The sequence below is a fragment of the Lithobates pipiens genome, unplaced genomic scaffold (assembly GCF_037356315.1).
Source record: "Lithobates pipiens isolate NorthernLeopardFrog02 unplaced genomic scaffold, aLitPip1_a1.2 Scaffold_24, whole genome shotgun sequence".
In the NCBI taxonomy this organism is placed as follows: Eukaryota; Metazoa; Chordata; class Amphibia; order Anura; family Ranidae; genus Lithobates; species Lithobates pipiens.
The window spans coordinates 18,373,007-18,400,506 of record NW_027507786.1 but is presented as its reverse complement, the minus strand read 5'-3'; the positions used below and the strand labels follow the sequence as shown (position 1 = coordinate 18,400,506).

The following is a 27,500-nucleotide window of genomic DNA, read 5'->3' as shown; positions in this document are numbered from 1 at the left end:
CTGTCAGATTGGATGGAGAGCGTCTGTGATCAGCAATTTTCAAGTCTGGCCACAGATTCTCAATGGGATTTAGGTCTGAACTGTGACTGGGCCATTCTAACACATGGATATGCTTTGATGTAAACCATTCCATTGTAGCTCTGGCTGGATGTTTCGGGTCATTGTCCTGCTGGAAGGGGAACCTCCGCCCCGGTCTCAAGTCTTCTGCCGACTCTAACAGGTTTTCTTCTAAGATTGTCCTGTATTTGTCTCCATCCATCTTCCAATCAACTCTGACCAGCTTCCCTGTCCCTGCTGGAAGAAAACCATCCCCACCACATGATGCTGCCACCACCATGTCTCACGGTGGGGATGGTGTGTTCAGGGGGATGGGCGGTGTTAGTTTTCCCCACACATTGCGTTTTACTTTTAGGCCATAAAGTAGAATTTTGGTCTCCTCTGACCAGATCACCTTCTTCCACATGTTTGCTGCCCCCTCCCCCACATGGCTTCTCACAAACTACAAACAGGACTTCTTATGACTTTCTTTCTCCAATGTCTTTCTTCTTGTCACTCTTCCATAAAGGGCAGATTTGTGGAGAGACGACTAATAGTTGTCCTGTGGACAGATTCTCCCCCCTGAGCTGTGGATCTCTGCAGCTCCTCCAGAGTTACCATGGACCTCTTGGCTCTTCTCTGATGAATGCTCTCCTTGCCCGGCCCGGTCAGTTTAGGTGGACAGCCATGTCTTGGTAGGTTTGCGGTTGTGCCCATACTCTTTCCATTTTCCGATGATGGATTGAACAGAGTTCCGTGAGATGGTCAAAGCTTGGGAGATTTTATTATAACCAAACCCTGCTTTATACTTCTCCACAACTTCATCCCTGACCTGCCTGGTGTGTTCCTTGGCCTTCATGATGCTGTTTGTTCACTAAGGTTCTCTAACAAACCTGAAGGCTTCACAGAACAGCTGTATTTATACTGAGATTAAATGACACACAGGTGGACTCTATTTACTAATTAGGTGAATTCTGAAGGCAATTGGTTCCTCTAGATTTTAGTTTAGTTATCAGAGTAAAGGGGGCTGAATACAAAAGCCCCCCACACACATTTATTTGTATCATTTATCATTTTCCTTCCACTTCACAATTATGTACCACTTTGTGTTGGTCCATCACATAAAATCCCAATAAAATACAAATATGTTTTTGTCTGTAACACAACAAAATGTGGGGAATGTCAAGGGATATTAATACTTTTTCTAAGTGAAAATGTCCAAATTGGGCCCAAAGTGTCAATATTTTGTGTGGCCACCATTATTTTCCAGCACGGCCTTCACCCTCTTGGGCATGGAGGTCAGCAGAGCTTCACAGGTCACCACTGGAGTCCTCTTCCCCTCCCCCATGATGACATCACGGAGCTGGTGGATGTTGGAGACCTTCCCCTCCTCCACCTTCCCTCTGAGGATGTCCCACAGATGCTCAATAGGGTTTAGGTCTGGAGACATGCTTGGCCAGTCCATCACCTTTACCCTCAGCTTCTTTAGCAAGGCAGTGGTGGTGTTGGAGGTGTGTTTGGGGTGGTTATCATGTTGGAATACTGCCCTGCGGCCCAGTCTCTGAAGGGAGGGGGTCATGCTCTGCTTCAGTATGTCACAGTACATGTTGGCATTCATGGTCCCCTCAATGATCTGTAGCCCCCCAGTGCCGGCAGCACTCATGCAGCCCCAGACCATGACACCCCCACCACCATGCCTGACTGTAGACAAGACACACTTGTCTTTGTCCTCCTCACCTGGTTGCCCCCACACACGCCTGACACCATCTGACACAAATACATTTATATTGTCTCATCAGACCACATGACATGGTTCCAGTAATTCATCTCCTTAGTCTGCTTGTCTTCAGCAAACTGCTTGTGGTCTTTCTTGTGCATCATCTTTAGAAGAGGCTTCCTTCTGGGACAACAGCCATGCAGACCAATTTGATGCAGTGTGCGGCGTATGGTCTGAGCACTGACAGGCTGACCCCCCACCCCTACAACCTCTGCAGCAATGCTGGCAGCACTCATACGTATATTTCCCAAAGACAACCTCTGGAGATGACGCTGAGCACGTGACCTCAACTTCTTTGGTGGACCATGGCGAGGCCTGTTCTGAGGGGAACCTGTCCTGTTATACCGCTGTATGGTCTTGGCCCAAAAAAATTGATGTCCTTTTTCTTTTTTTCTTACAAATAGAGCTTTCTTTTGGTGGTATTTGATCACCTCTGCTTTTTTTTTTTTTTTTATAGCGCAAAAAAAAAAAAAAAAAAAAGGTCTACAATTTTGAAAAAACAGAATTTTTTGTACTTTCTGCTATAAAACATCCAAAAAAAACATGTAAAAATCGAATTTCTTCATCAATTTAGGCCAATATGTATTCTACTACATATTTTTGGTAAAAAAAAAAATGCCAATATGCGTATGTTGATTGGTTTCCGCAAAAGTTATATCCTCTACAAACTCTGGGATTTATTTTTGGAATTTATTTATTAATTAATTCATTATTAATGAATTATTTTTTACTAGTCATTTTTTTTGGATGTTTTATAGCCAAAAGTAAACTAAATAAAAAGAAAAAATATGAAAAAAAAAAAAAATATATATATATATATATTTAGAGAGAGAGAGAGAGAGAGATCTCATATAAACAAGACAGAAATTTAGAAAAAACAAAAAAATTATAATTTTATATATAATATTACATCTCTCCCTCTCTATCTATCTATCTATCTATCTATCTATCTATCTATCTATCTATCTATCTATATATATATATGGATGGAGAGATGTAGATATAATATATATATGAAATTATAACCTTTTAATTTTTTTTTCTATTATATATATATTGCAACAACCACCATTTTATTCTCTAGGGTACTAAAAATTATATATATATAAAATTTTTAGTACCCTAGAGAATAAAATGGTGGTTGTTGCAATATTTTATGTTACGCTGTATTTGCACAGCGATCTTTTAAATGCAATATTTTTTTGAAGAAATTACTTTAATTAATAAAAAAAAAAAAAATAACCAGTAAAGTTAGCCCATTTTTAATTTTTTTTTTTGTATAGAAGGAAAGATTTTATGTTGCGAGAATCGCGATCTTTTTATTCTAAGCAAAAAAATCGCGATTCTTATTTTGGCCAGAATGGTGCAGCTCTACTATGGGGGAGGGGGAAACTCGCTTTGATATACAAGTGCTTTGGATTACAAGCATTCTTCTGCAACGAATCCTGATCATGATCCAAGATCGCACTGTATGCGTTTTGATAGATAACAGCTCAAATATCATGCGACATGAATTGCAAGTATCATAATTTTATTCTCCAGGGTCTCTGCTTTCAGAAAATATTAACTTTTTTGGGGGGAAGGTTTACATGAATTTCTTTAAAAAGTTGCATAATTAAAAAAAAAAAAATTTTGTGTGCAAAAAAAAAAAAAAAAAAAACCGTCCTTGTTAGGCAAATTGTTACCCTTCATTCTGCACGGTGGCGGGGGTCACAGCCGGTATAGTGGGGGGGGGAGGGGGGTCACAGCCGGTATAGTGGGGGGGGGAGGGGGGTCACAGCCGGTATAGTGGGGGGGGAGGGGGTCACAGCCGGTATAGTGGGGGGGGAGGGGGTCACAGCCGGTATAGTGGGGGGGGGGAGGGGGTCACAGCCGGTATAGTGTGGGGGGGGGGGTCACAGCCGGTATAGTGGGGGGGGGGTCACAGCCGGTATAGTGGGGGGGGTCACAGCCGGTATAGTGGGGGGGGAGGGGGGTCACAGCCGGTATAGTGGGGGGGGAGGGGGTCACAGCCGGTATAGTGGGGGGGGAGGGGGTCACAGCCGGTATAGTGTGGGGGGGGGGGTCACAGCCGGTATAGTGGGGGGGGGGTCACAGCCGGTATAGTGGGGGGGGTCACAGCCGGTATAGTGGGGGGGAGGGGGTCACAGCCGGTATAGTGGGGGGGAGGGGGTCACAGCCGGTATAGTGTGGGGGGGGGGTCACAGCCGGTATAGTGGGGGGGGGTCACAGCCGGTATAGTGGGGGGGGGTCACAGCCGGTATAGTGGGGGGGGGGGGTCACAGCCGGTATAGTGGGGGGGGGGGAAATGGCGATGTCCCGTTGTGGTTTCTGTCTTTATCAAAGGAAGTCCCCAATCAAGTCCAGATTATTCTGTGGTGACATTAAAGTCTATGCAAAGCCTGACAATAAACATTTTCATTTGTTCCTTTTGTCTTTTATGTATACAATTGGAAGTCTTTTGTTTATATCTGTTTTATAAGACGCCTTCAACCCCGCCAGAAATCCAGGGAGCTTAAAAGTTCTGTGCACTCTGCAGCCTTATCCCGTACAGTATTATTATTAACAATTTATATAGCGCCAACAGTTTACGCAGCGCTTTACAATGTATAGGGTGGACAACACAATTACAGTACAATACAAAAGGTACAGAAGGGCCTGGCTCGTAGAGCTTACATTCTAAAGGGAGGGGGTGGTGGTACAAAAGGTAATAGCTGCAGAGAATGATTTGATGGGGGGCGGCTCGGGGACAGTTAGGTGGGGGGTGGGATTGGCTTCCCTGAATAAATGAGTTTTCAGGGAACTCTTAAAGGTGGACAGGGTAGGGGCTGAGCGGACAGACTGGGGCAGGGAGTTCCAGGGGATGGGTGAGGCTCTGGAGAAGTCCTGGAGGTGGACAGGGTAGGGGCTGAGCGGACAGACTGGGGCAGGGAGTTCCAGGGGATGGGTGAGGCTCTGGAGAAGTCCTGGAGGTGGACAGGGTAGGGGCTGAGTGGACAGACTGGGGCAGGGAGTTCCAGAGGATGGGTGAGGCTCTGGAGAAGTCCTGGAGGTGGACAGGGTAGGGGCTGAGCGGACAGACTGGGGCAGGGAGTTCCAGGGGATGGGTGAGGCTCTGGAGAAGTCCTGGAGGTGGACAGGGTAGGGGCTGAGTGGACAGACTGGGGCAGGGAGTTCCAGAGGATGGGTGAGGCTCTGGAGAAGTCCTGGAGGTGGACAGGGTAGGGGCTGAGCGGACAGACTGGGGCAGGGAGTTCCAGAGGATGGGAGAGGCTCTGGAGAAGTCCTGGAGGTGGACAGGGTAGGGGCTGAGCGGACAGACTGGGGCAGGGAGTTCCAGAGGATGGGAGAGGCTCTGGAGAAGTATTGAAGGCTTGTAACCGCTTGGCGCCCGCCTGCGGAGCGGCAGCTGTAGGCAACGCGATGTACCCATATGTCGCAGGTTTAGGGCACACACACGCATGCGCACCCGGCTCCCGCTATGATTGTACACAGCAGGGGGGCTGACAGCAAGTCATGCCCAATGATTCACGGCCGGGACCTGCTGATTGGCTGTGTCCAATCATCCAGAGCTCTTGTGTTAGAAAAAAAAAAAGAGCTCTGTACAAAGGGAGCGATCTGACAAATCAGGGATGAGAAACAGATCCTTGGTAAAAAAAAAAAAAAACAGCAGCACACAGTCAACCCCTTGATCCCGCCTGATGTTATCCCCGTCCCAGCCACTGTCATTAGTACAGTGACAGTGTATAGTAGTATCACTGATCACACTATAAAGCCTCATACACACGATCGGACTTTGTACAAACTTTCCCATGGACTTTTGTACAAAGGGCGTAGCCCACAAGTTTGTATTGCATACACACAGTCGGACTTTTTGACAACAAACACGAACGTAGTGACGTCACAACGTACTGACGCCACTTCAAAAGAGGACGTTCAATGACTCTAGCGCCACCCTTTGGTCAACTTCTGTATTGTAGTCTGATCTTTTGCATTGGTTCTGAGCATGCGTGTTTGTACCTTGTACAAAAGTCCGATGCTTTTGCGTACACACGGTCGGACTTTGCTCCATCGGACTTTTGTTGCCAGAAAGTTTGTCCGTTCGCACAGCCAACAAAAGGCCGATGGAAACAGAAAAAGTTTGTCCGACGTACACACAGTCGGATGTTGCTCCAAAACAGCTAATTTGCATGTTTGTTGTCAAAAAGTCTGACCGTGTGTACGGGGCCTTTAGTGTCACTGGTGATGTCTGTGTCAGTCAATCCCCTTCCCAGCGACAGTTAGTGTCAGATTGTCCACTGCAGTATCGCAGTTCCATTAGAAGTTGCTGATCACCGCCATTACTAGTATATAAAGGAAAAAATAATTTCATTATATACACCATAGTTTGTAGATGTTATCACTTACACGCAAATAAAATAAATCTAAAAATGCAGAGGTGATCAAATACCACCAGAAGAAACCTTCCAGAGCCCAAGAGGTTAAAGCGGGAGTCCGCCAGGACTCCGCGTTTTTTTTTTTTTTTTTTTTTAAAGCCAGCAGCTACAAATACTGCAGCTGCTGACTTTTAAAATAGTGACACTTACCTGTCCAGCGCGCCCGCGATGTCGGCACCCGAAGCCGATCTGTAGATCGTCTGTCGGGTCCTGCCGCCGCCATCTTGGGTATGGGAATCAGGAAATGGAGCCTTTCGGCTTCATTTCCCGGTTCCCTACTGCGCATGCGCGAGCCGCGCTGCGCAATAAGGACGGTCCCCGCTGTCTCTGGGATCTGTGTGTTTCCCAGCAGGCAGCGGGGCACTTGCGGGAAGGGGCGGGCACTTGCGGAAAGGGGCGGGCACTTGCGGAAAGGGGCGTAACATACGCCCCTTTCCGCAGAGAGCTATCCCGGAAGTGGGTGCAGTTACTTGGATTATCCAGGTAATTGCACCCCCCTCCCCCCTGAAAGGTGCCAATTGTGGCGCCGGAGGGGGGGAGGGTTCCCGATGAGCGGAAGGTCCACTTTAGGGTGGACCTCCGCTTTAATAGAATGGTGGAGAACGGGAGCTGCTCTATGCGTTTTTTTTGGGGGGGGGGGGGGTTTTGTGCGTTTTGCAGAAACGCAACACAGTCAATTTAACATGGTTTCCTATGGATCTGTGCTTTTTGAGCTGGTGTGTTTTTTTATTTTTTTTTATTATTATTTCTTTATTTTTGGAAAGGGTCAGGGATCTTTTTTTTATTTTTTATTTTTTTGCTTATGGGAAAGCACCGTTCTGTTTATATTGTGCGACTTTACACTGTCTGGCACTCCAAGTAGCATTAAAAGTCGCATCAACGTAGTGCAGGAACCTCTATGTGTCCAAAGATGCAAATCTTAGGGTTAAGGTTAAATGTTATTTCTTGTTATAAAATAAAAAAGTTAAATCTTAGGTTAGAGTTAGTTAAAGGTTAGGGTTAGTTAAAGGTTAGGGTTAAAGTCAAGTTTTAGGCTTGGGGTTAAAAATGAGGGTTAGAGTTGAGGCCCGTACACACGATCGGACTTTTTGAAAACTAACATGCAAATTTAGCTGTTTTAAGGCAACGCTCCGGCCGTGTGTACGCTCCATCGGACAAACTTTTTCAGTTTTCATCTGACTTTTGTTGGTTGTGCGAACGAACTTTTTCGACAACATAAGTCCGATAGAGCAAAGTCCGATCGTGTGTACACAAAACCATCAGACTTTACAAACACGCATTGCTCAGAACCAATACAAAAGATCAGACAACAATACATAAGTTGACCAAAGGGGGGCGGTAAAGAGCAGAAAAACCCACGTGATTTGGTGAAAGTTGGCTGAAAAAGTCCTGCCGTGTGTATGCATACCAAGTTCACGGCCGACGCCTTTTGGACAAAAGTCCACGGGAAAGTTTGTATAAAGTCTGATCGTGCGTATGGGGCTTTAGGGTTACTTGTTAGAGTTAAGGTTAAATGTTAGGTTAGGGTTGGGATTAAAGGTTTTTCAAATTACTTTTTTTTTTAAGTGTTCCCCCCCCATACACACCCCATATAAAAAACACGAGCCAAGCTTGTGTATACAAACATCAATTTGCAGCACAGGTGCGGTATCACCATGAACACCATCACTCAGGTGTGAATGGGGAGCAGGTGTGTTTATATTTGGTGTTATCGCTCTCACTCTCTCATACTGGTCACTGGAAGTTCAAAATGGCACCTCATGGCAAAGAACTCTCTGAGGATCTGAATATAAGAATTGTTGCTCTACATAAAGATGGCCTAGGCCAGTGATGGCGAACCTTGGCACCCCAGATGTTTTGGAACTACATTTCCCATGATGCTCATGCACTCTGCAGTGTAGTTGAGCATCATGGGAAATGTAGTTCCAAAACATCTGGGGTACCAAGGTTCACCATCACTGGCCTAGGCTATAAGAAGATTGCCAAGGCTCTGAAACTGAGCTGCAGCACGGTGGCCAAGACCATACAGCGGTATAACAGGACAGGTTCCACTCAGAACAGGCCTCGCCATGGTCCACCAAAGAAGTTGAGGTCACGTGATCAGCCTCATATCCAGAGGTTGTCTTTGGGAAATAGACGTATGAGTGCTGCCAGCATTGCTGCAGAGGTTGTAGGGGTGGGGGGGGTCAGCCTGTCAGTGCTCAGACCATACGCCGCACACTGCATCAAATTGGTCTGCATGGCTGTCATCCCAGAAGGAAGCCTCTTCTAAAGATGATGCACAAGAAAAGACCACAAACAGTTTGCTGAAGACAAGCAGACTAAGGAGATGGATTACTGGAACCATGTCCTGTGGTCTGATGAGACCAAGATAAAGGTATTTGGTGTCAGATGGTGTCAGGCGTGTGTGGGGGCAACCAGGTGAGGAGGACAAAGACAAGTGTGTCTTGTCTACAGTCAAGCATGGTGGTGGGGGTGTCATGGTCTGGGGCTGCATGAGTGCTGCCGGCACTGGGGGGCTACAGATCATTGAGGGGACCATGAATGCCAACATGTACTGTGACATACTGAAGCAGAGCATGATCCCCTCCCTTCAGAGACTGGGCCGCAGGGCAGTATTCCAACATGATAACCACCCCAAACACACCTCCAACACCACCACTGCCTTGCTAAAGAAGCTGAGGGTAAAAGTGATGGACTGGCCAAGCATATCTCCAGACCTAAACCCTATTGATCATCTGTGGGGCATCCTCAGATGGAAGGTGGAGGAGGGGAAGGTCTCCAACATCCACCAGCTTCGTGGTGTCATCATGGAGGAGGGGAAGAGGACTACAGTGGTGACCTGTGAAGCTCTGCTGACCTCCATGCCCAAGAGGGTTAAAGAGGAAGTAAACTCTCCCACTCTGATGCTTCTTTTCATTTAGTCCATTATAATAAGTCATTATCAGACTAGAGCCACTGTAATCCAGCCCAAAGCGCATATTACTTACTGTTTAAAGAAACTTTAAAAAACTTGTTTCCAGGGGTGAGGCAGCGCCATCTTAAGTATTGTTTTCCGAGTCCAGAGTGGAGTGTATTTCCGCCCTTACATTGAGCACTTCCTGTACTGTTAACCAAGCCTCCTTCTCAATCCAGTTTCTATGGCAACCCTGCTTTCCCGTTCATAGCTGACTTGTTTTATTTCATAGTATTTGCTTGTGCCGATTGTCTAATGTTTGCCTTTTGTCAGTCTTATCAGCGTCGGCTGATAAGACTGCAGTAATGGCCAGGTTTACACTGCATGTGAGGTCACATGGTGTGCAGGAGGAAGCTCTGAATGATTCTGCAGCCTCCTGGGATATCAGTGGTGTACTGTAGGAAGTCCTGATAACCGATAGATAAGCACATGGAGAGTGTGCCGTAAATCAGGGGAGATCTGGGCATGCTCAGTGATGTCAGTCTAAAGAACAAAAAAGATTACAACAATACTAAGCAAGTAAGGAGATATTATTATTATTATTATTATTATTATTATTATTCAGGATTTATATAGCGCCAACAGTTTGCGCAGCGCTTTACAATATGAGGGCAGACAGTACACTTACAATACAAATCAATACAGGAGGGATCAGAGGGCCCTGCTCCTTAGAGCTTACAATCTAGAAGATATCTACAAGCAGTGTTCATTAGGGGTTTTTATGCTGATTTACATGGGACAAAGTTGTGGGGGGAGAGTTTACAACCACTTTAAGGCAGTGCTGGTGGCCACACAAAATATTGACACTTTGGGCCCAATTTGGACATTTTCACTGTGCCATGTTGAACTTCCAGTGACCAGTATGAGAGAGCGATAACACCAGATTTAACACACCTGCTCCCCAATCACACCTGAGACCTTGTAACACTAACTAGTCACATGACACCGGGGGGTGGGGGGGGGGAGGGGAAATGGCTAATCGGGTCCAATGTGGACATTTTCACTTAGGGGTGTACTGACTTTTGTTGCCAGCGGTTTAGACATTAATGGCTGTGTGTTGAGTTATTTTGAGGGGACAGGAAATTTACACTGTTATACAAGCTGTACACTCACTACTTTACATTGTAGACAAGTGTCATTTCTTCAGTGTTGTCACATGAAAAGAGAGAAGAAAAGATTTACAGAAATGTGACTGAGGGGGTGTACTTACTTTTGTGAGATATCGTATATGTGATGTGGCACTCCCACCTGCAGTTCAGTGCAAAGAAAAATGGGTGGCCCGGTCCCTGCACACACTCGCATGGTACTAAGAGCGTGGTGATGCAGAAAGAATAACACATTAGTGAATAAGAACTCTCCCGATTGGTCAATATTCACCTTGTGATGCATCATCCACCCAGCCCCCGCCACTATAACCTACAGACCAGACCTGGTCCTCTGAGGAAGAGGATTATCCTCGAAACGCGTTAGCCGAATAAGCCGATTTATTCACCTTTTATCCCTTATATGGGCATCGTTTTGCACGCAATACTATTCGTTTTAGTGCTAATTTTCTTGTAACCTATCCGCCTATGAATACCTGATATTTTCTGTACATATTTATCTTTTTGAAATAAACGCTTTAAAAGGACTCCTGCATCAGTCCACGAGCCTTTCTTATCTCTTTTTTTTTGCGTATAAACCCTTTGATCTCCCCTGATGTTAAAGCCCCTTTTACAGACACTGTCATTAGTACAGTGACAGTGCATATTTTTAGCACTGATCACTGTATTGGTGTCACCGGTTCCCACAAGGTGTCAAAAATGTTAGTTAGTATCAGATTGGCCGATGCAATTTCGCAGCCCCGGAATAAGTTGCTGATCGCCGCTATTACTAATTAAAAAAAGAAATTTTAAATTATTATATTATTATTATAATTATACAGGGTTTATATAGCGCCTACAGTTTACACAGCGCTTTACAATGTATAGGTCAATACAGAAGGTACAGGAGGGCCCGGCTCGTAGAGCTTACATTCTAATGGGAGGGGAGGTGGTACAAAAGGTAATAGCTGCATGGAATGATTTGATGGAGGGGCTCAGGAGCAGTTAAGTGGGCGTGGGATCGGCTTCCCTGAATAAATGAGTTTTCAGGGATCTGCTAAAGGTGGACAGAGTAGGGGCTGATCGGACAAACTGGGGCAAGGAGTTCCAGAGAATGGGAGAGGCTCTGGAGAAGTCCTGAAGGTGGCCAGGTTAGGGGCTGATCGGATATACTGGGATAGGGAGTTCCAGAGGATGGGAGAGGCTCTGGAGAAATCCTGAAGGTGGACAGGGTAGGGGTTGATCAGATATACTGGGGCAAGGAGTTCCAGAGGATGGGAGAGACTCTGGAGAAATCCTGAAGGTGGACAGGGTAGGGGTTGATCAGATATACTGGGGCAGGGAGTTCCAGAGGATGGGAGAGACTCTGGAAAAGTCTTGAAGACGAGCATGAGAGGAGGTAACAAGGGAGCTAGAGAGCAGGAGGTCCCGGGAGGAGCGGAGGGGACGATTTGGGCGATATCTGCAGATGAGGTTGGTGATGTAGATGGGGGGGGGGGGGGGGGCGAGGTTGTGGATGGCCTTGTATGTTATGGTTAGCATTTTGAATTTTATACGGTGGGGGAGGGGGAGCCAGTGAAGGGATTGGCAGAGAGGAGCAGCGGTTGCGGATCGATTAGTGAGGTGTATTAGTCTAGCAGCAGAATTCAGAATTTTTCCGCGTTTTGTATGCAACTTTTTTTGGGCTTTGCCGTTTTTTTTTGTTTTTTTTTATTAGCCAATAGAAAAAACTATTATCAGTTGCATCATTTGTTGCTAGGTATTTCATTTTTTTTTTTTTTTTTTTTTTTTTTTTAGGTTTTCCGTTAGCTTTTGTTTCTTCTTTTGTTATTATTATTCATTTATTACAATGTTTTTTTTTTTTTGTTAAGGTAAGGGGTTCGATTTTAATTAAGGTTAGGGTTATTTATTATTATTATTTTTTCATTTTTTTTTTTTTTATTTAATTTAATTTTACAAATAATAAATAAATGTAAAATACACAAATAAAAATCATAAGTAAAAAAAAAAAAAAAAAAAATTCAATAAATGTAATACCAAGTAACACTAAATAAATAATTAATCCTTAACTTTAACCCTTACCCCTTAAAAAAAATGAAATAATAAATAACTACGCATCCTGACACAAAATGTATTATTATTATTATTATTAATGTATTTTTTTGTCTGGGTGTTTATTGTTGTTTTATTCTTCTTCTTCTTATAGTTGTTGTTATTATTATTATCATTAATAATAAAATAAAAATAATATATATTCATACGCCTCTGTGAGGCCTTAGGCTGGTGAAACCGCTGCAGCAAACCACCGTGGTCCCGTGTCTGCCCCCACTGGGGAGACATCCTCTCACTTTCTGCCCCCTGAACATAATTGCCCCTGGGACAGGAAGTGGGAGTAAATCGACAACGATAAAAATCTAACAAGTTCTAACCATTTCCCACTCTGTCCAATCACAAATAAAATGGGAGGAGTTTATTCTGTACAATTTGTGATATGGATACAATGATATTCGCGTTTGTTCTCCCAACACTTCATTCAATAACCCGGAACTTTTCTGTCTTCCAGGTAATAAACATGTTGCTGGCACAGATCAACCGCGACTCGCAAGGAATGGCGGAGTTCACCGGAGGGGGCGGGGAGGGGCAGCATGTCACCCTGTGTCTCACCGAGGCCGTGACAGGTACAGTGACCACGTCTTCCTTCACCCGTGTCCCCAGAAATACATTTACTTCTTACAGAGAAGAGTCTGCAAACCGGCCTAGGCAATTCTACGATCCTGTCAATGAATGCCCCATCATTGGTGTCAGTGGGAGGAATAGTGCCCCATCATTGGTGTCAGTGAGAGGAATAGTGCCCCATCATTGGTGTCAGTGGGAGGACTAGTGCCCCATCATTGGTGTCAGTGGGAGGAATAGTGCCCCATCATTGGTGTCAGTGAGAGGAATAGTGCCCCATCATTGGTGTCAGTGAGAGGAATAATGCCCCATTGTTGCTGACAGAGGGGAGGAATAGCGTGCCATAGTTTGTGTCAGTGGGGGGTGGGAAATAATGCCCCATCATTGGTGTCGGTGGGAGGAATAATGCCCCAAGGGCCACATAAAAAGAAACAAAGGGCCACAGTTCGGATTCCGCTTGTCTATAGTATGTTGATGAGGGGGAGGGGGGATGAATCGGGAGGGTAAAATATAAGGAGATAAAACTTCAGCTTTGGAGGATATGATATAAAGTGTTGATTGAAGTTGTTGTATTGATGATGTCATTTCCCCTTCTATAGATGGAGAGAGTATGGAGACGATGGAAGGGGTCAGCCTACAAGCGGTCACATTAGCGGACGGCTCCACGGCGTACATACAGCATAATGCAAAAGGTACAACTCCGGCTTCTCCATCGCTCACTCCCATGCATGCCGATATAAAAATCAACACTTTTATGGGCATCTGTTTGTTGTTTTTGAGGGGTTTCTTCTTTCTTCTTCCTCCTTCCTTCTTTCTTCCTCGTAAACGGTATTTTCGGTATCTGTGATGCGGTACATTGTAGTAACCGCAGCTCTTCTGTGTCCTGTCTGTAGATGGGAAATTAATGGAAGGACAGGTCATCCAGCTGGAGGACGGCTCTGCCGCCTATGTCCACCACGTCCCCAAAAGTGGTAAGTGTCACGCACGACAACTTCTGTATAAAAAGTGTAAATCTTTATCTTTTTTATTTTTTTATTTTTTTTGGGGGGGGGGGGGGGGATATCGATTCTGTTTATTTGTGGTTAAACCCCCAACAGTAAAATCAATCTGTGTATGCAGTAGAGCATGCTTGCTATACTCACTGTGGAACCCAAGGGGTTAATCCTCCACATTGTGTGAAAAAAAAAAAAGAAGCTGTTTGCTCTTGTGTTCTCTGATCCTCCCCTTCTTCCACAGTCCCCAATCAATCTCCTAATAGAACAGAGGGTAGAAATCACGCTGCACATGCTCAGTTTGGTGTGTATCGCTAGAGAGTTTTTTTTCCTTGGGAGGGTGCATGTGATCAGCACAGGGCCAAACAGCACTGGGTCAGGGGTCCTGCATCCTCATAAGAACAATCAGGAGAGAATGTAAACTCCTCCTACAAGCTTTAACCAGACACTGATAGAGAGAAGGTATGAGAAAAGGTATTTAGCAGTTTATATTTACTAAAACTGTTGCATTTCCATGTTTTGTGTACTGTGGGAGACCAGATATAGTGAATGCAGGCTCCTGGGGAGAGCAGATATAGTGAGGGCAGGCTCCTGGGGAGAGCAGATATAGTGAGGGCAGGCTCCTGGGGAGAGCAGATATAGTGAGGGCAGGCTCCTGGGGAGAGCAGATATAGTGAGGGCAGGCTCCTGGGGAGAGCAGATATAGTGAGGCTCCTGGGGAGAGCAGATATAGTGAGGGCAGGCTCCTGGGGAGAGCAGATATAGTGAGGGCAGGCTCCTGGGGAGAGCAGATATAGTGAGGGCAGGCTCCTGGGGAGAGCAGATATAGTGAGGGCAGGCTCCTGGGGAGAGCAGATATAGTGAGGGCAGGCTCCTGGGGAGAGCAGATATAGTGAGGGCAGGCTCCTGGGGAGAGCAGATATAGTGAGTGCAGGCTCCTGGGGAGAGCAGATATAGTGAGGGCAGGCTCCTGGGGAGAGCAGATATAGTGAGGGCAGGCTCCTGGGGAGAGCAGATATAGTGAGGCTCCTGGGGAGAGCAGATATAGTGAGGGCAGGCTCCTGGGGAGAGCAGATATAGTGAGGGCAGGCTCCTGGGGAGAGCAGATATAGTGAGGGCAGGCTCCTGGGGAGAGCAGATATAGTGAGGGCAGGCTCCTGGGGAGAGCAGATATAGTGAGGGCAGGCTCCTGGGGAGAACAGATCTAGTGAGGGCAGGCTCCTGGGGAGAGCAGATCTAGTGAGGGCAGGCTCCTGGGGAGACCAGATCTAGTGAGTGCAGAGTCCTGGGGAGACCAGATCTAGTGAGTGCAGAGTCCTGGGGAGACCAGATCTAGTGAGTGCAGAGTCCTGGGGAGACCAGATCTAGTGAGTGCAGAGTCCTGGGGAGACCAGATCTAGTGAGTGCAGAGTCCTGGGGAGACCAGATCTAGTGAGTGCAGAGTCCTGGGGAGACCAGATCTAGTGAGTGCAGAGTCCTGGGGAGACCAGATCTAGTGAGTGCAGAGTCCTGGGGAGACCAGATCTAGTGAGTGCAGAGTCCTGGGGAGACCAGATCTAGTGAGTGCAGAGTCCTGGGGAGACCAGATCTAGTGAGTGCAGAGTCCTGGGGAGACCAGATCTAGTGAGTGCAGAGTCCTGGGGAGACCAGATCTAGTGAGTGCAGAGTCCTGGGGAGACCAGATCTAGTGAGTGCAGAGTCCTGGGGAGACCAGATCTAGTGAGTGCAGAGTCCTGGGGAGACCAGATCTAGTGAGTGCAGAGTCCTGGGGAGACCAGATCTAGTGAGTGCAGAGTCCTGGGGAGACCAGATCTAGTGAGTGCAGAGTCCTGGGGAGACCAGATCTAGTGAGTGCAGAGTCCTGGGGAGACCAGATCTAGTGAGTGCAGAGTCCTGGGGAGACCAGATCTAGTGAGTGCAGAGTCCTGGGGAGACCAGATCTAGTGAGTGCAGAGTCCTGGGGAGACCAGATCTAGTGAGTGCAGAGTCCTGGGGAGACCAGATCTAGTGAGTGCAGAGTCCTGGGGAGTCCAGATCTAGTGAGTGCAGAGTCCTGGGGAGACCAGATCTAGTGAGTGCAGAGTCCTGGGGAGACCAGATCTAGTGAGTGCAGAGTCCTGGGGAGACCAGATCTAGTGAGTGCAGAGTCCTGGGGAGACCAGATCTAGTGAGTGCAGAGTCCTGGGGAGACCAGATCTAGTGAGTGCAGAGTCCTGGGGAGACCAGATCTAGTGAGTGCAGAGTCCTGGGGAGACCAGATCTAGTGAGTGCAGAGTCCTGGGGAGACCAGATCTAGTGAGTGCAGAGTCCTGGGGAGACCAGATCTAGTGAGTGCAGAGTCCTGGGGAGACCAGATCTAGTGAGTGCAGAGTCCTGGGGAGACCAGATCTAGTGAGTGCAGAGTCCTGGGGAGACCAGATCTAGTGAGTGCAGAGTCCTGGGGAGACCAGATCTAGTGAGTGCAGAGTCCTGGGGAGACCAGATCTAGTGAGTGCAGAGTCCTGGGGAGACCAGATCTAGTGAGTGCAGAGTCCTGGGGAGACCAGATCTAGTGAGTGCAGAGTCCTGGGGAGACCAGATCTAGTGAGTGCAGAGTCCTGGGGAGACCAGATCTAGTGAGTGCAGAGTCCTGGGGAGACCAGATCTAGTGAGTGCAGAGTCCTGGGGAGACCAGATCTAGTGAGTGCAGAGTCCTGGGGAGACCAGATCTAGTGAGTGCAGAGTCCTGGGGAGACCAGATCTAGTGAGTGCAGAGTCCTGGGGAGACCAGATCTAGTGAGTGCAGAGTCCTGGGGAGACCAGATCTAGTGAGTGCAGAGTCCTGGGGAGACCAGATCTAGTGAGTGCAGAGTCCTGGGGAGACCAGATCTAGTGAGTGCAGAGTCCTGGGGAGACCAGATCTAGTGAGTGCAGAGTCCTGGGGAGACCAGATCTAGTGAGTGCAGAGTCCTGGGGAGACCAGATCTAGTGAGTGCAGAGTCCTGGGGAGACCAGATCTAGTGAGTGCAGAGTCCTGGGGAGACCAGATCTAGTGAGTGCAGAGTCCTGGGGAGAGCAGATCTAGTGAGTGCAGAGTCCTGGGGAGACCAGATATAGTGAGTGCAGAGTCTTGGGGAGACCAGATATAGTGAGTGCAGAGTCCTGGGGAGACCGGATATAGTGAATGCAGAGTCCCGGGGAGAGCTTTAAAAATGTCCCCTCCTCCCTTCTAACATCTATACTGACTAACCTGGGTAAAAATTGGTTACACAGTTAATCTGGTTGGGGGAAAAAAAGACACAAGTCCATCCAGTTCAACCAACAGAAAAAAAGAGCCTCTCCATAGATACAATCCTATACACACAGTTGATACAGAGGAAGGCAAAAACATTGCAGCCCTCCACTTCTGACTCGGGGCTCCTTCACACGGGTGGGCATGTTGCGGTATACATGATGCCCGTGTGTGTGTGTGTGTGTGGGGGGGGGGGGGGATGATTGGAAGTCGCTCCCTTTGCTAATGATTGAGTTTAGTTTCTGATCTTGTTCTACATTTTCCCCCCCGTAGACAGTCTTCATCTGGAGGATGGGCAGGCTGTGCAGCTGGAAGACGGGACCACTGCTTACATCCATCACTCTACCAAAGGTACCCGGGTTTCATGACACTGTAGGCTGGGCAGAATGGTAGTCCGCTGTCAGCACCACTCTAGGGCGCTTGGTACAGTTGGCAGCAGTTAGGCCCAAAGATAAAAATAACCGCCCATCCAGCCTGGGCACAACTGATAACCTGCCCAGATAGTGATGTCAGGTAATTAGGGAAGTCGTGACTCTTACATCGAACACAGCAGCTCATTCCAGTTCTCCAATACAGCTTATCGATCCGCAAAACGAAGATCGCTTCTAAGAGCAAAACTGATACAACCCCCTGCGGCGTCACGGATGAGTGCGGCATAGACTTATCAGTAGTACAGCTAACGGGGTTGCTCACTTATGCAGAAAATGTGAACAAACGCCCTACACCAGGGGTGTCAAACTGGCGGCCCTCCAGCTGTTGTAGAACTACAAGACCCAGGAAGCATTGCAAGCATGATCCCACAGGCAGAGGCATGACGAGACTTGTAGTTCTGCAACAGCTGGAGAGCCATCAGTTTGAGACCCCTGCCCTATACCCTCCCCAGGTCCCAGCTGTACTTACCTCCGTGGGTGTAGGATGGTGGTTCACCATTTCATTTGCTTTAACCATTTCCCGCCCATAGGAAGTCATATGACATCCTTAGGTTGAAGGGGTGATATCTGGATGCTGGGTGCAGCTACCGGCATCATTCAGATATCTTTTTTTTTTTTTTCAGCCGGCGATTACCTCTAACGTAAAAGCCATCCAAGCAGCTATATACCTGCTGGATTGCTTTCACAGGCAGCGTCCCTCCAGAGACCCCAATCCCCCCCCCCCCCCCGGGTCCGGACATTTCATATTCAGAATTTATTTGCTAGAAAAGTACTCAGAATCCCTAAACATTATTATTAATATTATTATAATTATTAATACTATTTATTATTATATATTTTTTAAAAAATTTTTTTTGCAGAATCCCTAAACATTATTATTAATATTATTATAATTATTAATACTATTTATTATTATATATTTTTTAATTTTTTTTTTTTAGCAGAGACCCTAGAGAATAAAATGGCGACGGTTGCAGTTTGTTATGTCACATTAGCTCAGAAATTTTTAAAAACGCAATTTGCTTTTGGAAAAAATACACTTTATTGTGTTTTGTTTCTTATTTTATTAATTATTTACCCCATTTATTTTTTTTATTTATTTTTTTGTATAATGTGGAAAATGTATGTTACGCTAAGTAAATAGATACCCAACATGTCACGCTTTTAAATTGCGCACCCCTGGAAATCGGACCGGATGGCACGGCCAGCTCTATGGCCCTGGGAGGCTGAAAGCAACATAATGACGTCACTTCGAACTCTGGCAGATGTAAACACAAAGCAGAGATTGCTATTTGTTTTTTGTTTTTTTTGTTTTTTTTATCTCATACTTTCCAGGATAGAAGAGATATCTGAGATCTTGTTGACCCCCAGATATCTCCACAAAGAGGACCCGTCAGGCCTTATTCCTGTACCAAGGGATGTTTACATTTCTTGTAATAGGAATAAAAGTGAACAAAATTTTTTTTAAATTAAATGGACGGTGTAAAAATAAAAAAAAATGTTTTAAAGCACCTCCTGTCTCAAGCAGAAGCGAACGTATACGTAGGTTGCATATGTAAACGGCATTCACACCACACACGTGAGGTATCAAATGTTAGAGTGAGAGCAATAATTCTAGCACCAGACCTCCTTTTGTAACTCTAAACTGGCAACCTATAAACAAAAATATTTAAGTGTAGCCTATTGAGATTTTTAACTACTGAAATTTCTACTAGTACGCAATTTAAAGCGTGACATGTTGGGCATCTATTTACTCGGCGTCACATTTATACAAAAGAAATTGGGGTAAATATTGTGTTTTGTTTCTTATTTTATTCATTAATGCGTTTGTTTTAGTTTTTTTCCAAAAACAAATTTGCGTTTCAAAAATTGCTGAGCTAATACCGTGTGACATAACAAACTGCAACCATCGCCATTTTATTCGCTAGGGTCTCTGCTAAAAAAAATATATACATTAATAATAATAATTAATTATAATAATATTAATAATGTTTAGGAATTCTGAGTACTTTTCTAGCAAATAAATTATGATTTATACATGTAGGAGAGAAATGTCAGAATTGGCTGGAGTGGAAAGTAATAAAAGCGTGACATGTTGGGTATCTATTTACTTGGCGTAACATAAATGTGTCACATTATACAAAAGAAATTGGGGTAAATATTGTGTTTTGATTCTTATTTTATTCATTAATGCATTTTTTTTATTTTTTTTATTTCCAAAAACACATTTGCGTTTGAAAAATTGCTGAGCTAATACCGTGTGACATAACAAACTGCAACCATCGCCATTTTATTCGCTAGGGTCTCTGCTAAAAAAAAATATATATTAATAATTATAATAATATTAATAATAATGTTTAGGGATTGTGAGTACTTTTCTAGCAAATAAATTAGGATTTATACACGTAGGAGAGAAATGTCTCAGAATTGGCTGGAGTGGAAAGTAGTTAAATGTTTTAACCCTTTAAAGCCTGTTTGTGCTGCCAACCCCTTTTCCCGCCTATGGGTAAAACAAATCTTAAAGCGGAGATCTGCTCAAAAGTGGAACTTCTGCTCATTTGTCTGCCCCCCCCCCAACCTCCGGTGCCACATTTGGCACCTTTCGAGGGGATAGTTATCCTTGATAGGTATCTTGTCCCCACTTCCAGGAGTCCAGGTGGCAGCACATTACACCAAAACTTGGCTCCCTCCTCCACCTGGGCTAGTAGGAGAGCACAGCGGTGCCTCGTGCATGCGCAGTAGGGACCCGGCGTTAAAGCCATAATGCTACACTGCCGGGTTCCCTTACCCACAATGGTTGCTGCAGCACCCGGAAGCTGATGGAAACATCAGCTGGGGTGCTGACATCGTGGGACTCCAGGACAGGTAAGTGTCCGATTTATTAAAAGTCATCAGCTGCAGTATGTGTGCAGTATGTGTGTAGTATGTGTGTAGTATGTGTGCAGTATGTGTGTAGTATGTGTGCAGTATGTGTGCAGTATGTGTGCAGTATGTGTGTAGTATGTGTGCAGTATGTGTGCAGTATGTGTGCAGTATGTGTGCAGTATGTGTGCAGTATGTGTGCAGTATGTGTGCAGTATGTGTGCAGTATGTGTGTAGTATGTGTGCAGTATGTGTGCAGTATGTGTGCAGTATGTGTGCAGTATGTGTGCAGTATGTGTGTAGTATGTGTGCAGTATGTGTGCAGTATGTGTAGCTGCTGGCTTTTAAATTTTGCAGGGGGTGGACGGACCTCCACTTTAATGCCTAAGCACAATTTTGCAACTTTGACATGTGTTAGTAAAACCGTACATATCATCACAACTACTTTGTGCATCCCGGTGGATTATATAGAAAGAAAGGGATTCCCCTTGGGGTAGGACTTTTAACAGCACTTGGGTCACATAACAATAGAATAGAAAAAGGTCAAAATTTATTGAAAAATACAAAGCTAAAACCATAGGTCATGGAGTGTACATATCAACCATCACTGATACTGAAAATTGTTGAATTAGATGGTGAGTAAGATTGATCCTTCACATGACGTGTTTCGGAGTCTACAAGAGATAATCCTTCCTCAGAGGTAAATAGGATACAGAAACTCTATGGAATAAGTACAAACAGTCAACGCCCTTACATATCATTCACAGATAATATTACAACATGAAAGGTCTATTACATACAAAACTTACAGTTGCAGCAATCAGATACTTGTAGCGTAACTCCATAAGAATTTAAAACGGCATTGAAAGCAACACAGTGGCCACAGGAAATTGCCATTACCCTACAGGGACCCAGTATGTGGAAAAAATATATATAAATATAAAACCCAAAAAATCAATGGGGCTTTTAACTGTGGGACACAAAAGAGGACCAACCTCCTGATGGAATATACAGCGTTTTTGTCTTCAGGCCAAATTGGGCCGATCTCCTGATTTTTTTTATTTTATCTATTATAGAGAGAGAGAGAGAGTAAAAAAAAAGATAGATTGGGGTGTGTGTATATGTATGTATGTGTATATATATATATATATATATATATATATATATATATATATATATATATATATATATATATATATATATATATATATATATATATATATATATATATAATATAGTAAAAAAATTAAATGATATAGATATATAGGTTATGGTATTAAAAATAAAATTATAATTGGTGTGTATGTATGTGTGTGTGTGTGTGTGTATATATATATATATATATATATATATATATATATTTAATTTGTATACTATAGAGAGAGAGAGAGAGAGCGAGTAATTTTTTTTTTAGATAGAGATCATCTATATATATATATATATATATATATATATATATATATATATATATATAAACAGAATATAATATGTGTGTATGTGTATGTATGTGTGTATATATATATATATATATATATATATATATATATATATAAAAATTATTATAAATTTTATTTTATAATTTTTACTACCATAACCTACCACCAAAGAACAACCCAAAATAAATTCTGCTCCTGGCGATCGCAGCGATACCACATATGTGTATGTTCGTTGTTGTTTGTAATCGTAGTACAGCAAAGAAACAATTGTGCGCATTTTGCTTTCTGCCCTTTGTTTTATCCTACATAAAACACACCGACACTGATGCTAATTTAAAAAAAAAAAAAAAAAAGATCCCGCCCAAAATATACTGGGCTTGACCTTTGACCCTTTCTTGACCCAAACACTGACCCTGTCATTATTCTTTATTTTTCATTTTATTTATATTATTTTAACACACTTTTTTTTTCTCTCTGCAAGAAAGATATAGATACAATGTATCTTTCCTCTCCAGCCACAGATTGAGAGAGCGAGAGAGAGAGAGAGAAACACAGGGATGGGCTTTACAGTGACTGATCACTGTGGTAACCAATCAGAGGCTACCACAACGATCGGGTGACCCCCGGAATCGCGAGTTTTGGGTCCTGAACTTTAGTAGGAGACCTGGGGGCTCTCGGTGAGACCCCGGTCTTGGTGCTCAGAGCACACTGTGTCCATCTACAGTCTACACAATGTTGTCGATAGACCCTTTGACATAAAAGGTTCGCTGTTCCTCCTGATATTCATAACGAAGCCCCGTTTTTAGAAGTACCTCAGACGTTTTCCTTCATACGTAATGTTGAAAGATTTGCTGGAACTCCTTCCTGTAGAGAAACATGGCGGTCTCTGTGTTCCGTTTTGACAGACTCCTATGACCAGAGCTCAGTACAGGCCGTACAGCTCGAAGATGGCACAACGGCGTACATCCACCACACGGTGCAGGTCCCGCAGCCCGACACCATCCTGGCTATCCAGGCAGACGGCACGGTGGCCGGACTCCACACAGGAGAAGCCACCATCGACCCGGACACAATCACTGCTTTGGAACAGTATGCCGCCAAGGTAAAGCTTGGTTTTGTTTTGTTTTTTTAAAGTTTGGCTGCCAAATGTGGATCGTACTCCCTCGGGACTGTGTTACAGAATGTCGGATTTGTTGCAGGTGTCGATTGAAGGTACAGAGAATGTGGGCAGCAACACCTTAATCTCCGAGACTGAGACAGAGAAGAAAATGCAGGTTTGTGATAATAATTTGTGGGAAACTCCTGAGTGTGTTAAGTTACTTTTTGTCCTCCTACCCCTATATAGATTATTATTTATCACTAGAGGGGTCACCAGGTGGAGGAAAGAGGTCCTGATTCCTCTATATAGATCTTTATATCACTAGAGGGATCACCGGCAGGAGGAAGGAGGTCCTGATTCCTCTATATAGATCTTTATATCACTAGAGGGGTCACCAGAAGGAGGAAGGAGGTCCTGATTCCTCTATATAGATCTTTATATCACTAGAGGGGTCACCAGCAGGAGGAAGGAGGTCCTGATTCCTCTATATAGATCTTTATATCACTAGAGGGGTCACCAGAAGGAGGAAGGAGGTCCTGATTCCTCTATATAGATCTTTATATCACTAGAGGGGTCACCAGCAGGAGGAAGGAGGTCCTGATTCCTCTATATAGATCTTTATATCACTAGAGGGGTCACCAGAAGGAGGAAGGAGGTCCTGATTCCTCTATATAGATCTTTATATCACTAGAGGGGTCACCAGGTGGAGGAAGGAGGTCCTGATTCCTCTATATAGATCTTTATATCACTAGAGGGGTCACCAGCAGGAGGAAGGAGGTCCTGATCCCTCTATATAGATCTTTATATCACTAGAGGGGTCACCAGCAGGAGGAAGGAGGTCCTGATCCCTCTATATAGATCTTTATATCACTAGAGGGGTCACCAGCAGGAGGAAGGAGGTCCTGATTCCTCTATATACATCTTTATATCACTAGAGGGGTCACCAGCAGGAGGAAGGAGGTCCTGATTCCTCTATATAGATTTTTAGTGAAACCAGTTGTGGAGATCTCACTTACAAAAAGCTATTGATAAGACAGAACGAGTCCAGGGACAGGTACCAGAAATGGTGAAAGGTCTGGGGGGGGGGGGGGGGGTAAAACCTTTTTAGAAGAAAGATCCTGAGAAGTTTTCACAATCGGAACTTCAGATTTTGATTCTTGTTTTCTATCCGGCAGATTGTATTACAAGGTCACCAGCCTCGAGTAACGGCAAAACCCCCGCAGACAAACGAGAAGGCCTTTCGCTGCGACTTCGATGGTTGTGGCAAACTATACACAACCGCACATCATCTTAAGGTAACCCCCCCCCCCGATCCTCGCCTGTCCGGGGTCTGAGAATTTAATGACTAAACTTCATGGTGGAATTTGGTCAGTTATATAGGAACAGTTCCTTGTGGTCTTGGCGGTGCTGCAGTCACAGCGCTCACCTGAGGGCCTGCGCACACAGCTTTGCGGTTACCTGTACTTTCCACCAGCACAGACCGTGCACAGGACACTGGTCAGATAAGCAATAAATTTGCAAAAAGGGTAATTTTATATCCCCTGAAATGGATAGAAATGCAATAGTTATGCATTTGTACATTTTAATACATCTGAATCATGGGAATGATGGGGAAAAAATAAAAAAGCCGCACATATATACCTACATCCTAAAATGCTGCAACAGGAGTGCAAGCATTTAATAACGGCCTGAAACTGATGAAAGGGCAGCATTGTATAGTGTATTACCCCAGATCTGCCACAAGGGGGCAGCCATACACTCTCAAAGTGTGGCAAGAATTCAATAGCTTCATACCAAAGCTCTCCGTGGTTTCTCAAGACCCGTTATGAAATATGAAAGGTGTTATTACTACTTCTTATACTCTTTATTTAGGTTGTGGTAATAAATCTTTGGCCTTCCCTTCCCTACACTTATACAGACACATCACCTGTACAGAAATGGCTTACTTTGATTTCATTGCAAACTGTGAGCTCCTCACACTGTGCAATTGAAGCTGCAGCAAGTAATTTCCTGACTGGAGAAGTCCACCATTATCTATCACTTTCCTCTCCAGCCTGACTGTCCCTGACCTGCCCCTTTCATTCGTTGGATTCTTACAATCACTGAGACTCGGTGGCACATGTTGACATGCCTTGTGACTCAGCGTTCTCCTTCTGTACATCCTGTGACCCCCGCACTCTCTCCCTATACATCCTGTGACCCCTGCACCCTCTTCCTGTACATCCTGTGACCCCCGCACTCTCTTCCTGTACATCCTGTGACCCCGCACTCTCTTCCTGTACATCCTGTGACCCCACACTCTCTTCCTGTACATCCTGTGACCCCGCACTCTCTTCCTGTACATCCTGTGACCCCGCACTCTCTTCCTGTACATCCTGTGACCTCGCACTCTCTTCCTGTACATCCTGTGACCTCGCACTCTCTTCCTGTACATCCTGTGAGCCCCGCACTCTCTTCCTGTACATCCTGTGAGCCCCGCACTCTCTTCCTGTACATCCTGTGACCCCCGCACTCTCTTCCTGTACATCCTGTGACCCCCGCACTCTCTTCCTGTACATCCTGTGACCCCCGCACTCTTACTGTAAATCCTGTGACCCCCGCACTCTCTTCATGTACATCCTGTGACCCCCGCACTCTCTTCCTGTACATCCTGTGACCCCCGCACTCTCTTCCTGTACATCCTGTGACCCCCGCACTCTTACTGTAAATCCTGTGACCCCCGCACTCTCTTCATGTACATCCTGTGACCCCCGCACTCTCTTCCTGTACATCCTGTGACCCCCGCACTCTTTCTGTACATCCTGTGACCCCCGCACTCTTTCTGTACATCCTGTGAGCCCCGTACTCTCTTCCTGTACATCCTGTGACCCCCGCACTCTTTCTGTACATCCTGTGAGCCCCGCACTCTCTTCCTGCACATTCTGTGACCCCCGCACTCTCTTCCTGTACATTCTGTGACCCCCGCACTCTCTTCCTGTACATCCTGTGACCCCCGCACTCTCTTCCTGTACATCCTGTGACCCCCGCACTCTCTTCCTGTACATCCTGTGACCCCCGCACTCTTTCTGTACATCCTGTGAGCCCCATACTCTCTTCCTGTACATCCTGTGACCCCCGTACTCTTCCTGTACATCCTGTGACCCCCGCACTCTCTTCCTGTACATCCTGTGACCCCCGCACTCTCTTCCTGTACATCCTGTGACCCCCGCACTCTCTTCCTGTACATCCTGTGACCCCCGCACTCCCTTCCTGTTCATCCTGTGACCTCGCACTCCCTTCCTGTACAACCTGTGACCCCGCACTCTCTTCCTGTACATCCTGTGACCCCCGCACTCTCTTCATGTACATCCTGTGACCCCCGCACTCTCTTCATGTACATCCTGTGACCCCCGCACTCTCTTTCTGTACATCCTGTGACCCCCGAACCCCATATGTATTTCTGCTGTGCAGAGATGTGTTTTATGAATACACCTTCTGTGGAGTAATTTGCAGCACTAAGCTGAATGTTCTTACCGACAGGTCCATGAACGATCACACACGGGGGACCGGCCTTATCAGTGTGAACATGGAGGTTGTGGAAAAGCGTTTGCAACAGGTATTGTGGACACATTTGCACACTTTGTTTTCTTGCAACTGCCACTTGTGCTGTCTTTTTTTATTTATTTATTTTTATTCTCCAACTGTCGTTTTCCATGATATATTTTTCAATGCATGTTGTCGCTCTCCTGCATCTGCCTAATTTAGTTTTTGTCTGCAACTGAAAGACAAAAAGGATTGCAGTTCACAAGTTTGCATAGCATGCCGGTGTCCAAATAGAACAGGCAGTGTCAAGATGGCGCTTGTCCACGCTCCTCATAGAAAGCTTAATCACAAGGACTAACCGCACACTATATGATATTGGCATTTTCATAAAACTTTATTGTTCTGGATGTACACACTGGAAGCCCCACCTGGGACCCCCCCCCGCCAGAGACAAGGTTAGTTCTAGAGATCGAGAGTGTACCATGTCAGAATGGGGAGGTCTCAGGCTGAGGCTTTGTGCACATCCGGAACAATAAAGTTTTATGAAAATGATGACATCATTGGTGAGTGGTAATCTTTATTATTTAGCTGTAGTTTGTCTGGGCTTCACGTCTTATCCTCTTCTGTCTGCTGGAGGCGTCATTCAGCATCTCTCACCCTATCCTGTTCCTCAGGTTACGGATTGAAAAGCCACGTACGCACTCACACAGGAGAGAAGCCTTACAGATGTACAGAGGAAAATTGCACCAAATCATTCAAAACGTCGGGAGACCTCCAGAAACACATCCGAACGCACACAGGTAACCAACATGGGACCGCTTTATAATATCTCAGAATACAGCCACCTAGATGTATCTGCTCATAGCTCCCAGCATGCCCCAGGAGCTACAAACCCGGGACACCCAGCTTTGCAAATACTGACTTCTT

At 45.3% G+C, this 27,500-nt stretch overlaps 1 protein-coding gene across 4 annotated transcripts in view; it reads left to right on the top strand.

The window, feature by feature from the left end:
- The window catches only part of ZNF143 (zinc finger protein 143), a 54,724-nt gene that overhangs the window by 6,105 nt on the left and 21,119 nt on the right, over positions 1 to 27,500 (top strand). For all 4 annotated transcript variants that reach the window (XM_077453642.1, XM_077453640.1, XM_077453641.1 and 1 more), the window contains exons 2-10: positions 12,851 to 12,965; positions 13,560 to 13,652; positions 13,854 to 13,931; positions 17,497 to 17,574; positions 22,858 to 23,054; positions 23,152 to 23,226; positions 24,227 to 24,346; positions 26,571 to 26,646; positions 27,248 to 27,373. In XM_077453642.1, the coding sequence (XP_077309768.1) occupies positions 12,851 to 12,965; positions 13,560 to 13,652; positions 13,854 to 13,931; positions 17,497 to 17,574; positions 22,858 to 23,054; positions 23,152 to 23,226; positions 24,227 to 24,346; positions 26,571 to 26,646; positions 27,248 to 27,373 (958 nt within the window). The remainder of the gene's footprint in view (positions 1 to 12,850; positions 12,966 to 13,559; positions 13,653 to 13,853; positions 13,932 to 17,496; positions 17,575 to 22,857; positions 23,055 to 23,151; positions 23,227 to 24,226; positions 24,347 to 26,570; positions 26,647 to 27,247; positions 27,374 to 27,500) is intronic.